General features: G+C 37.5%; 3 protein-coding genes across 3 annotated transcripts; 1 reads left to right on the top strand and 2 right to left on the bottom strand.

Moving 5' to 3' along the window:
* Positions 1-1,845: 1,845 nt before the first annotated feature.
* Positions 1,846-8,363, bottom strand: LOC141439724 (uncharacterized). The gene is made up of 6 exons (XM_074104091.1): positions 8,054-8,363; positions 7,047-7,254; positions 6,114-6,581; positions 5,144-5,319; positions 4,610-4,768; positions 1,846-2,810 (listed from the first exon to the last, which is right to left on the bottom strand). The coding sequence occupies exons 1-6, from the start codon at positions 8,273-8,275 to the stop codon at positions 2,352-2,354; spliced, it is 1,692 nt and encodes a 563-aa protein (XP_073960192.1). The 5' UTR covers positions 8,276-8,363; the 3' UTR covers positions 1,846-2,351.
* A 96-nt stretch (positions 8,364-8,459) lies between these two features.
* LOC141439725 (uncharacterized) lies at positions 8,460-9,279 on the bottom strand. Its single transcript, XM_074104092.1, has one exon. It carries the CDS (start codon positions 9,120-9,122, stop codon positions 8,460-8,462), a length of 663 nt encoding a protein of 220 aa, XP_073960193.1. The 5' UTR covers positions 9,123-9,279.
* A 526-nt stretch (positions 9,280-9,805) lies between these two features.
* On the top strand, positions 9,806-11,552 carry LOC141439807 (uncharacterized). Its single transcript, XM_074104185.1, has 2 exons — positions 9,806-10,208; positions 11,356-11,552. The coding sequence occupies exons 1-2, from the start codon at positions 9,906-9,908 to the stop codon at positions 11,497-11,499; spliced, it is 447 nt and encodes a 148-aa protein (XP_073960286.1). The 5' UTR covers positions 9,806-9,905; the 3' UTR covers positions 11,500-11,552.
* The last annotated feature ends 286 nt before the right edge of the window (positions 11,553-11,838 follow it).

The following is an 11,838-nucleotide window of genomic DNA, read 5'->3' as shown; positions in this document are numbered from 1 at the left end:
TACGATACGAACTTCGATTTTCGAACTTCGGAGTAGGCCCATTTTAGCAAGACTAATTTATTTATAAACAAACAAATAATATATACAATAATTAACAGAAATAAGTAAAAAAGAACTAAAACTATTAAGGCCCATAAGGCTGGCTGCGTTTCCTCGTTGTATGGCAATGCCAATACGTTGACCGAGGAAAGAGCCAGCCCTATGGTCGCCAGTGGAACGGGCCAGTTTCTTTTTAGGGTTCCGTAGCCAAAATGGAAAAAACGGAACCCTTATAGTTTCGCCATGTCTGTCTGTCCGTCCGCGGCTTTGTTCAGGGATAATCAATGCTAGAAAGCTGTAATTTTGCACGAATATATATGTAAGCTATGCCGACAAAATAGTACAATTAAAAATTCAAAGTGGGGGTGTTTTTTTTCTCATCCAATCTTGTAGTGTAGGGTATCGTTGGATAGGTCTTTTAAAACCATTAGGGGGTTGCAAAAACGATTTTTCGATTCAGTAATTTGTTTGCAAAAAATTCAACTTTAAAGTGCAAATTTTCATTAAAATCGAGCGCAAACAGTATTAACCGGTGGGTAGAAAAATTGGAAAAAAAAAAATCAGGATGGTAGTAGGTAAGTGTATCGAACTTACCTACAAGGAAAACTATAACGGTTAAGTTTAATTGAGAATTATTAGTAGTTTAAGGAACCCTATTTCGGGCGTGTCCGATACGCTACTGGCCAGTTTTAAAAAATAAATAAATAGTGTTTTTAATTCGGGACCCCACGGACCAAGCGTTTCAACAGCAAAGGCTGCTAATATGAAATTGTTTGCCAGATTCTCATATTTACGGCATTTTGCTGTTTCGGCCGTTGCAGCCGCCGCACCAGCCTTCAATGATGTCTTAGCAAGATGAGACGGCGCCAATGTGTCCACACATTATGTGGCTTCCCAAATAAGCGGCCGTCCCATTTGCCATGGAACAAGCGTCATTTCTTCAGTTCTCTTGCCATCATCAAGAGCTAATCCAACCGGCTCCAAAGTAGACGGAACGTTGATGCTGGCAAGAGCCCGACGGATTATATCATTGAGGCAAGCGTGGCGGGATAGACGGCCGGCGCTTTTGGTACAAGCCAAACCGTGGCGACCCTGCCGATCCACATTATTGCCACAATAGCAGCGATGGGGTATGACGACATTTGCGCCAATTCTAAGGCCGACAGCCAACCTGTAACTATTTTCGTCCATAAGGTTGCTGCAACTTACGGACGGGTGCGCCTGTAACCAGTAACCAGACTCCCTCTGCAGTAGCCAATAATAACCTGCTGCTGGTTTTACCGAAAATGTACTCATCATAGAAGCCGCCATGCTGCGAATAAAAGTGTATATAGGCAAGTGCAAAAATAAGTATCTATTCGAAATTCGAACGACTCAAAAATATGTTACTACGGCCTTATTGCGTCGGAATGACAGTACTTGTTTTTGAAACTTTGAATATATTTTTACACTTGACTTTACAAAAAAACCATGTAAATATTTTTTTACCAGTTTGAAGTTGGTGCCTCAGCACGAGCCAGCATGAGTGGACATTATATAGTGATGTACCTCACCTACATACTATGTATTAGGCTTCTCTCACTCCTGCTGGCATGTGTTAAGGCAACAACTTCAAACTGGTAGCAAATCACTTGCATGATTTTTTGTAGTCAATAATTTTTTTGATGTTTTCCTGTTTGTTGTATTGTGTTGCCGACTGGGGCGTTCAAGAGGTTGTCAATTGTACAGTTCTACCATATTAATTTGTGCTAATTCAACTCCTCCAGTTTTTGGTTTAGTGGAATAACTTTCATAATAATGCAAAACTCGTTTAAAAATTATAATGTATTACCAAATAAACCTACAATAATAATTAGTCAAACAAAATCTTCGAAGCCAATATTACAATCATAAGCAAATGTTGAATACACATACAATGCACTATCAAGCTGACTGAAAAAAAAAAAAATTGATGCTATTTACATTCTAATTTGTTCGAGCCGGTCGATACTTTCAGTCCAAATTCTTCAGTGTGTGTGATTTTTTAAACTATAATATAGTGTAACTTTTAGGGGCTCCGTCATTATTATTTCAATATGTATATATCAAGCATAACTTATGTAATAGTTTCTAAAGAACATATAAAATACAATAGTTACCATAGAATAATTAATTATTACTTACTTTCCAAACATTAATTATATGATATGCAACTAATACTTAATCATTTCAACATTCAACATTCTTTATAATATTTCCAAAATAGTTTAAAAGGACATGTTTAAAAATATCATGATAAATAGTTACATTAACTAATGAAGTAGGAATATTATCTATGAAGATTTCAATTTAGTTAAGAAAGAGTTGATGCCGGGCTGATTTTTCTTTACTTCAGTTAGCTTTTCTGTTTTCGGTTTTTTCGCTTCCTTATTTTCAGGTTTGGCTTTCTTTTTCTTATCAGATTTAGGGCTTGGTTGCTCTCCATCTGTTGCAATTTTCTTCTTTTTAACCTTCTTTTTCTCTGGTTCCTGAGGCTCATTGGGAGGTTGCAGCAAGCTAGTTGGATCATCCATGATCATAGATAATTTACCAAAGTAGTTCCATAGTGCGTCCACGCATTTTTCCGGTTTCCCTCCGTCTTCTGTTTCCCATAGAAGACCGTATAGCCTCGGTTTCAGTTTCTCAGTGGGCTTTTTCATTTCAGACTCAAATTCATCCTCGAGGTTCTTAAGTCTAGCTTTCTGCGTTTCAGGAGTAAGGGATAATACATCGTCTTCGTCCATTGTTGCTTCCTGAAAAAGGTGTTAAGTTTAGTATGCATTACGAAAAATGGCTCCTCTTTATAACCTGTACATGCTGCAGACAGGTAGCAAATAATCAACCTGATTTAAAGATCGGAATTCTCAATTTCAAAGAAGATTGTGTCTCTAAATCTAAAATACTTAGCTTCCTCCCACAATGGGCCTTTAATCTAGTAAAGAGCCCCGATTAAAGGTTCATGAAAAAAAGGGGTTTATATTATCGCTGGAATACCTAAAATGTTCATAAGTAGCAAGTGTTATAAATTCAAATCATTTATTGAGTAAATAGGCCGCAATGGGCACTTTTACACGTCATTTTTAAAACTACCAGCGCTTTCGGAAAGACCATCATTGCCAAGAAGAATGCGCCGCAAGAAACTAGGCAGAAAGTAATTTTTTTCAAAATAAAATAATTACAAATAAAATACTTAAAAACTACAGTATAGAATTAAAGAAAAAATTACAAAATAATAATAATAATAATACAGGGATGTATGGGGTCCCTTAGTTACAAAACTAAATACTAACTATATCTACGTTCAGTGGAAGTGTGGAATGCTTCCACCGTCATAAATAAAAAAAAAAACTGAAGTATACATTTCAGGTCAAGTAACCATTAAGCTTTTGGATTCCGAACTTCCGAAGGCAAGCTTACGTCTGCCGCCCCCAAAGTTAGCTCACACGCACTGATGTCATGCTCTGAAAGCAGAGCGGTACCGAGGACATGGTATTGCTTCCGTTCCCATAAGCTCTATGGGATCGTCTTGGGAACTTCGACGTCGCGAGCCTGTGACTAGAAATTAAACTAAAAATATACAAGTTTAAAATCCATAAGCTTAACAATATACAGCCTTAAATATAGCAAGGGGATGTACAAAGTCCCTGAGTTAATAATAAAATTACTATATAGCAAGGGGATGCAGAAAGTCCCTGAGTTAATAATAAAATTCCTAATCTAAATAATTCAGAGATGTATATAGTCTCTAAATGTCAAAGTAAAACTAATTAAATTATACAATCTTCAGAGGTGTAAAAAGCCTCCAATGTCAAAAATTAATAATGATTATTAAAATAAAGAGATGGAGATGTATAAGGTCTCCAAATGTCAAACAAATAAATATTTTTAAATTAAATTCTGCAACTTATATAAGTAGACATTGTAAATTATGATTCAATATTTTCAAATAGATACACATATGTTATGGGGGAAGCCTATATCAAACAGTGGACGTCCTAAAACTGATATGATGATGATGGTGATGATACGTTTTTGTTAGTTACAATAATAGCCATTGCTCGGAACTTCCGTCTGCATTAGAGGAATGTGGCATTCCCATAAAATATAATGTCTGGCCTATAAAGGCAAGGATAGGTACAGTTTTTGTCTGTGACGTAGATAAGGATTTTCAGACTTTATCAGAACATTAAAAAACTACCCAGGGCACCCCAGAACCCAAAATCCTGGACATGTCCTGGAAAAACAGAACAACCATCAGTTAGCCTACGTTAGACTGACTTGTCTGTCAATCTTTTTTTTTTTTTATGGCTTTCACTCTTGCCGTTTTAGCAAGACGTATTTTGCCAATGTCGACGTAGAGACATTACACACAATCAGTCAATCTTGGTAATATTTTACAAGTATGTCTCCTTGATGATATCTGTATGACAGCAGGACCAACCTGGACCAGATTTGCCGCATCTAGGTCAACATGGAAATCCATGGTAGAGGCATATGTCCAGCAGTGGACAAATATATGCTGAGAAGAAGAGAAGAGAAGATGTCTCCTTACCTCGTCGCTGAGATAGCCATGCGGCACAAACACTTCATGATCGACTTCATAGTCGTCTTCGGGTTCGTCGTCGCTGCCGGCCGCACTGCCGTCCAGACTCTCCCCCTCTTGCTCTTCTTCCCAATCCTCGTCGCTATCCACTTCATAGTCCAATTGTTTCTGAAATAATATAAATAACCATGGTACAATTTACACCAATTGACCTAGTCATAAACCAAGCAAAGCTTGTAGGGGCGGTAGGCAAGGCAAACACTAAAGATGGACAAAAGAAAAATACTAGAACATTATGGGACTCAGCTACAAAAATTCGTATTCATCATTCAAGTGTCTGCTCCCCCCAGGATTCAAACCTGGACTTTTAACTTATAATTTAGTTACTAAAGTAATGCTAGCAGTTGTTGTAATATGGAATTACATCAAAAATCTCGTTTCGGCGCGAGAGGGTAGTGAAATATCATAAAATATTATCACATGATTCATAGAGAGAGCAATTAAACAATAAAAATAAAGAAAGAAAAGGTTTATGTTTCTTACCTCCTGTCCAAACGGTCTCCTAGGTTTAACAACCTCGCTCTTCTTACGCCAAGTGCCCCAGTATGGAGGACGCTTATTTTCGTGAAAGCTGAAGAGTTTGGGGCGAAGTTTCTCACGGACGGCTGCCTCACAGGTTATCACTTCGTCAGCACCATCTATTGGTGGTAATTCATCCTCTGGAATGGATAAAATAATTATTTGCAAATTACAGATTGATTTACAAGAGCTAGCACGAATGGATTGAACAAAAGTAATGTCACTTAAGACATTTTTGTAGGAAAATGACACATGCATGACATTTTCACATTTGTGTGAAGTGTATTTAAATAGGTAACACACGGATACTTTCATTCACTCGTTCAATTCATTTGTGCCAGCTCTGGTGAATAGACCTGTGGTTTATAGAAGCCGCAGTTTCATGTGAATGCAGGCTGCGTCCAACTGAAGCATCTGGAGATCTATGGGGGAGGCCAATGTCCAACAGTGGACGTCCCATGGCTGATTTAATGATGAGTACAGTACAATATCTAGAAACTTGCTAAGAACTTCTAAGAAATATATTTTTTAAAACAGATTTACAATATTATTAATTCAATTATTAACTAGCTTAACACAAACACGTGATCAAGAGACGTCACTGCCATGGACCCCAGAACGCAGGTCACATTACCTCTTTGTATAGCTATCCCTAGTCTTACTAAGTAGCTAACTGAGATAAAACATTTCATGCAGAAAAATGGACATCCTTTTACAGAAAACATTCATGCTCTTTTGGGCTCCTCACACTCAATAACTATACATATTTATTTTTTATTAATGTCTGTCATGTAGAATTAACAATAATTTATGTTACTATTTTATAATTGTAAATATAGTTTAAATACACATATATAGTTACTATAGTATTACTATTTGGCCTATCTAAGTTAAGATAATAGATTACCCCACCCTTACATTGGGCAATACTTACCAATAATCATGACGTCATCATCAACATCTTTGTCAGTTAGGGGCCATGTTTTTCCACTGGCACCTATTTTAGTCCCATCTTTTTTTAGGTTCTTCAAGTATAGATGTGATTCTGATATTTTTTGTTGCTTTATCAAGCCATCCATATCAAGTTTTTGTTTGTCTGTTAGCTTCCCTCTAACTAAAGGAGCAAGCCTCATATCCGCTTTAATATTAAAACTGGACAGAATATTATTTTGGCTAGCAAGACCTGCAATTGGTTGATCTTTTTCTTTCTGCTTTGGAACGAAGAAGTTAACAAAAGCTTCTGCAGCTTTTTTCTTTTTAAACTCTTGTTCTTGTTTCTCTAGTTCCAAAGCTTCCTGCTTTTTCCGTTTCTCTTCTTCCCTGGCGTCTTTCTCTTTGCGCTTTTGTTCTTCTTTCTCTTCTCTTTCCTTCTTTTTTTGTTCTTCTTTCTCTTCTCTTAGCTCTGGAAACATTGAAAGACAGGGTTTGTAATCTAATTACAGAAATTAACTAAAAAATGGAATATTATATATATATATTCTGTTTTAAAGTTAGTGTGATCAGATTAGTGTGTGACTAACTATAGTGTGATCAGAATAAGGAGATCAGAGTCAGGTATTTGGATGGTATGGGCTTGTTCAATGGAGGTGTAAATGTATTTCTCAGTCAACCGCTTTCAGAAGGAGCGACGCGAATTTACAGATTCATTGGACGAGCCTTTGCATCCAGAGACATGGTTTCAGTGCAAGGGAGAGTGTAATATCTGTCTGTAGTGTGGTGTATATATCTGAGGCTCCCCATGAGGCTGACATAGTCACATTTGGTGTGCTAAAGCCTCGTTAAAATATCAGAAGAAAAAAAAAAAAAGTTAGTGCTAAAGCATAACACCATCACAATTCATAAAACAGAAAAAAATAATTGAACTTACTTTTCTCAATTTCCCTTTGTTTTTCTTTTTCTTCTCTCTCTTTCCTCTTTTGTTCTTCTTTTTCCTCCCTCTCCCGCTTCTTAGCATCTTCTTTCTCTTGCCTTTGTCTGTTTCTTTCCTCTTTCTCTTCAAGCCTCTTTTTCTCACGCTCCTGTCTTTCTTTTTCTCTCTCTTCCTTCTTTTTTGCAGATTCTAGTTTTTTCTGCAACTGTAATTAGAAAAACCATCCTTACTAATATTATAAATGCGAAAGTGTGTGTGTGTGTTTGTACGTTTGTCCGTCTTTCACGTTGAAACGGAGCGATGGATCGACGGTTTTTGGTTTTTATTAGACTGAATAGCAAACAAGATTATTATTTTAATCCCAGAAAAATTCACAGTTCCCGAGGGAACAGCGCTCAATAACCGAATTCCATGCGGGCAAAGCCGCGGGTAAAGCTAGCTTTCTTTATAAATGCAAGCACTATAGGTACTATTTGGACTGTTCTTGGTCAAATTGGGTAAACAAGGTATTATTTTTATAACACATTTAACCTCTTTTTTTTCTAGCTCAATTTGTACCCTGTGGCCCAGGGCAAAAACAAGGAAACAGGCCAATTTTTTTATTTTTTATTATTGGTTGGAACAGAATTCAGGGAACACTGAATATCAGGTGGTCACAGAATAAAAATATTACAGGAGGAAAAAATGAATACATGGACTGTCTAAATTTTAATATCATTACATTACATACACAGGGAGGATCACTGTTGAAAGTAAACAGGATAAGGAAAGAAACTTGAAGGGAAACTAGACTTTTGAGCGGAGCAGATTGGTCACATCAAGAACAAACAAAGATGATGTGGTTTAACTCGGCTTCATAATGTATCCACATTTGCATGTGGGGCTGTTAATAATATTGAGCTCAGCAAGGTAAGTCGGGGAGGCCCTTCATTTTCTTTAGTCTGTCTTTGTTTTTAGAAAGGAAATTCTTTACTGCTGGTGGGTTCTATTGTAAGGCTACTTACCTGTTTTGGAGTTAAATTCAAAGTGTTAGAATCAGTTTTTGAATCATTTAAGCTACTTGTGACAGATGAGCTCCTGCTTCCATCTTTAGGAGTGGAAGGAGGAGGAGTCAAAGAGTTTACAGACTCATTCAGTTTTATACTGTTGGCTGAAGTGTTTAATTTGTCTTTAGCATTAGATTTAGCTTTCCTAGCTGGAGTTTTAGGAGTAACAGGTTCAGGCATTGTGTGATTAACTGTTTCACTTGAGTTGTTTTCATCTTTGTTTTTTTCTGCTGGAGTTGATTTCTCTTTTCTAGGTGTTTTAGGTGACTTAGTTTCAGCATTAGGCTTGTCTATTTTATGATCTGACTTCTTTTCATTTTTGCTACTTTCAATTGTATTTGATTTTGTTTCTCTATTGGATGTTTTAATTTTTTTTAGATTCAGATTCATCTTTAGTATCTTTTTCTTTGTTTTCTGATGTTTCATGTTTGGAATTATCTTCAGTAATATTATTTATATCTGAGGAATTGTTTGAATCTTCAAGAACTAAAATTTCAGGTACTTCTGATGCTTTTTTTTCAGAAGCATCATTTTCACTGTTTCTTTCAAAATTTTCATTTGTTTTTCCATTATCTTCCTGATTTTCAGGATCTATATCCATCATTTCTACATCATTTTCATCTGCCTTTTCTGTTTCAGTTTCCACAACACTGTCAGACTTTTTTGAAGAATTTCTCTTGCTCTTACGCTTTTTAGGTTTAGCTTTCTGGAGCTTTTTCTTCCAAGCCGTATCGACCAGTTTAACAAAAGGATTGACTTTTTTAACTTCCTTATCCGGCTTCGAAGCGTCCTTACTGTCTTCATCACTGATCACGACCAAGTCTTCCACTAGGTCATTCTCTTTACTGATTTTACCGATCTTTATGGCGGTATCAGTTCCATCTGCTGATAACTTCCTTTTCCTCGTCGGAGGAACCACCGGAGTCGAAGCATCTTCACTAATAAGCTTGAAAGGCAGACGAGCTTGAGTCAACTTCTTTTTGGACGGCGTGATTTCCACATTTTCAACAGACTTGTTCTTTTTCATAGCTATATAAAACGAAAGCCTGTCTCACAATGTGACACTAACTACACACTAAACACTTAGGTATAGCGATTAACAGCTATTTAACTAAATAACAAACAAATAATTCAAGACGACTTCATCTCAACACGATGAAATTTGTTTGACAGATGGTCAGAAAACGCGGGAGTTCAAGTTGCGTTCTTATTTTTAACTTAAATTCTTAAATATATTGAAATCCAGCCTTTACAAAAGAATATATAGCGTTGATCGCTAAAACATTTAAAAGTTTAGAGACAAAAAATAAAGAAAGCCTTCGCTTATTTTGTTATAAATTTCATAACCACGAAAATTATCTAAATTTAAGAAATTTACAATTTAATTACGGTTTTCGAACGACTAACCAATTTTCGCTGTTTGAGCGCTGTTTGTTTACGCGTCTTAACCTCAATGACTCTTCCCAATTCCCAAAACTTATAACATGGCATTTTTAGAGTAAGCTCAAACTTATCGAACTATGTCATTTTTACTTTGATAATATATCGGAAGCGCGTTTGTTTTAAAAAACCTAAGCGCTACTACGAAACTCGAAACTCGAAGTTCGTGTCGTGCGGTCCCTCTGACACTTATACTATTTAATACGAGAGCGAGAGGGACGGTACGATACGAACTTCGAGTTTCGTAGTAGCTGCTGTTGCAAATGGTTGCGAAGTTGTCATAAATAAAACACCTCTTAAAAAAAGAATCCGTTTGTCAATTTTAAATTATTTGCATTTTTTACGTTTACGAGTTAATTTAATTGGAAGAATGTCAAAAGGAAAACAGTGGGATTTCCGAGATATATGCAAAGGCCTACAAATTTTTCGTGATTTTCTTTTAGGAAGAAAGCATACGCTTCACTGCCGTTTTCCGCCTTTACTTTCTTCAAGAACAATACCGCCTCCCGAAATTCCCCGCGGTCCAGAGTACAAATATTCAGCTCAATATTACTGCGATAGGAATGCGAGAGACTCCGTGAAGCCCCCAGTGATAGCACCTATTGCCGAAGGTCCTTGTTGGCCTAGCGACCCTACGAAGAAATCCCAGCCTGGAGGCATGAGGGCTGATGCGGTAAACACACTAGAGAACAATGATAACATAACCAACAAAAAGTTGGAAACCGCCGGCTTTGTCACTTCAAACTTCAATATCTCAAAAACGGCTAAACTGATTTTGATGAAACAAGTCTAAGAACTATCGCTAGAAACCTGACTTCAAATAAAAAAAACGCATTCAAACCGGTCCACCTGTTTAAGAGCTATGGTGCTACAGACAGACACACGTGGCGGGCAAAATTATAACACCTCTCTTTTTGCGTCGGGGGTTAAAATGTGTTGGATCTAAGGAGTCCAAGTTGTTTTCTTAACCTACTCTTAATTTGATCGAAGCTGACGATAGGTTGATTTGCTATATGAATATCGAAAGGCGCTTTTTTAACCTCCGACGCAAAAAGTGGGGTGTTATAAGTTTGACCGCTATGTGTGTGTGTCTGTCTGTCTGTATGTGGCACCGTAGCTCTTAAACGGGTGGACCGATTTGAATGCGGTTTTTTTATTTGAGATCAGGTTTTCTAGTGATGGTTCTTAGACATGTTTCATCAAAATCGTTTCAGCCGTTTTTGAGACCTTGAACTTAAAAAGTGACAGTCGGGGGTTTTCCAATTTTTTGTTGGTTAGGTTATATTTTCTTATGCTCATTTCATCTTATTCTCATTGCTCAGCATGCTGTCGTGTTCTGTTTTTACCCCCGACGCAAAAATAAGTCGTTAGTCTGAGGGAACTTCGAAAATCGAAGTTCATATCGTACCGTCTCCCTCTCGCTCTCGTATTAAATAGTATAAGTGTCAGAGAGGACCGAACGACACGAACTTAGATTTTCGAATTTCGTAGTAGCCCTGCTGGACCAAATGGTCCAGAAGAGACTTACGCCGAAACACGGTGTTTGCCGATCAGTAATAGCGTATATAACGTAAACTGGGGTGACTAACCGATCTAACGCGGTCTTCGTCAATTTTCTTTTTGTCTACCTACATGTCAAACATTGGGTAGTGCTTGGTTCTATTAACCAACTTAACCCAATTTACGAACAAAATCAATTTTAAAACATCTACTAATCTAACTAATACTATATATCAAACTAGGTCGAATTTGATCAAAGTCACCCCAATTCACAGTACCCATCCTGACTATGGGTCTGTAGCGAATACTTGGTCTATTAGATGACGTTCAACTGCGCCCCGATGCCTGGCCATCCGTGGTGGTGGGACGGCCACTGTTACTATGAATGCGTGCCAGACCCGCCGGCGCGCAACTGCCCTCCACCCTCGGCGCCGTGCCCGCCTGCTGAAGCTAAGAAGTGTTGAAGATTCTGTTAAAAATGTTATTTGATGAATAAATGGTCTATTCTTTTCTGTTAGCTGTTTTGGCTGTCTGATTCTCCCGAATTTGTTATTGGGTAGCCGGGTATTGAAGAATTCGCGTTACCTATCCATACGTGGCGTAGCTTGGTAACCAAAGGCCCTGGGGCAAAAAATAAACTAGGGCCCAACTAAACTATTTAAAATGGTTTGTTCCGTAGGTATTCCGAATATTCAGAATGTGGAAGAAATTTTCACTAGTTCAATTTAGTTTGTGAGTCAAAGTCTGAAGGGCCCCCTGAGCTTGTGGGCCCCGGGGCACTGCCCCGTGTAGCCCTACGGTAG

This window comes from Choristoneura fumiferana, chromosome 21 (assembly GCF_025370935.1).
Source record: "Choristoneura fumiferana chromosome 21, NRCan_CFum_1, whole genome shotgun sequence".
Classification (NCBI taxonomy): Eukaryota; Metazoa; Arthropoda; class Insecta; order Lepidoptera; family Tortricidae; genus Choristoneura; species Choristoneura fumiferana.
This window is presented reverse-complemented; position numbering and strand designations above follow the sequence as displayed.

What these genes read in the sequence shown, in the direction of transcription:
- LOC141439724 (XM_074104091.1), bottom strand. Translation starts at nt 8,275, where the DNA reads ATGCCTGAACCTGTTACTCCTAAAACTCCAGCTAGGAAAGCTAAATCT. An exon ending in TGAATTTAACTCCAAAACAG is followed by an intron (nt 7,255 to 8,053) that starts GTAAGTAGCCTT and finishes TTCTAATTACAG; the next exon opens with TTGCAGAAAAAACTAGAATC. An exon ending in TGATGACGTCATGATTATTG is followed by an intron (nt 5,320 to 6,113) that starts GTAAGTATTGCC and finishes TATCCATTCCAG; the next exon opens with AGGATGAATTACCACCAATA.
- LOC141439725 (XM_074104092.1), bottom strand. Translation starts at nt 9,122, where the DNA reads ATGAAAAAGAACAAGTCTGTTGAAAATGTGGAAATCACGCCGTCCAAA.
- LOC141439807 (XM_074104185.1), top strand. Translation starts at nt 9,906, where the DNA reads ATGTCAAAAGGAAAACAGTGGGATTTCCGAGATATATGCAAAGGCCTA. An exon ending in GAGGCATGAGGGCTGATGCG is followed by an intron (nt 10,209 to 11,355) that starts GTAAACACACTA and finishes TTGGTCTATTAG; the next exon opens with ATGACGTTCAACTGCGCCCC.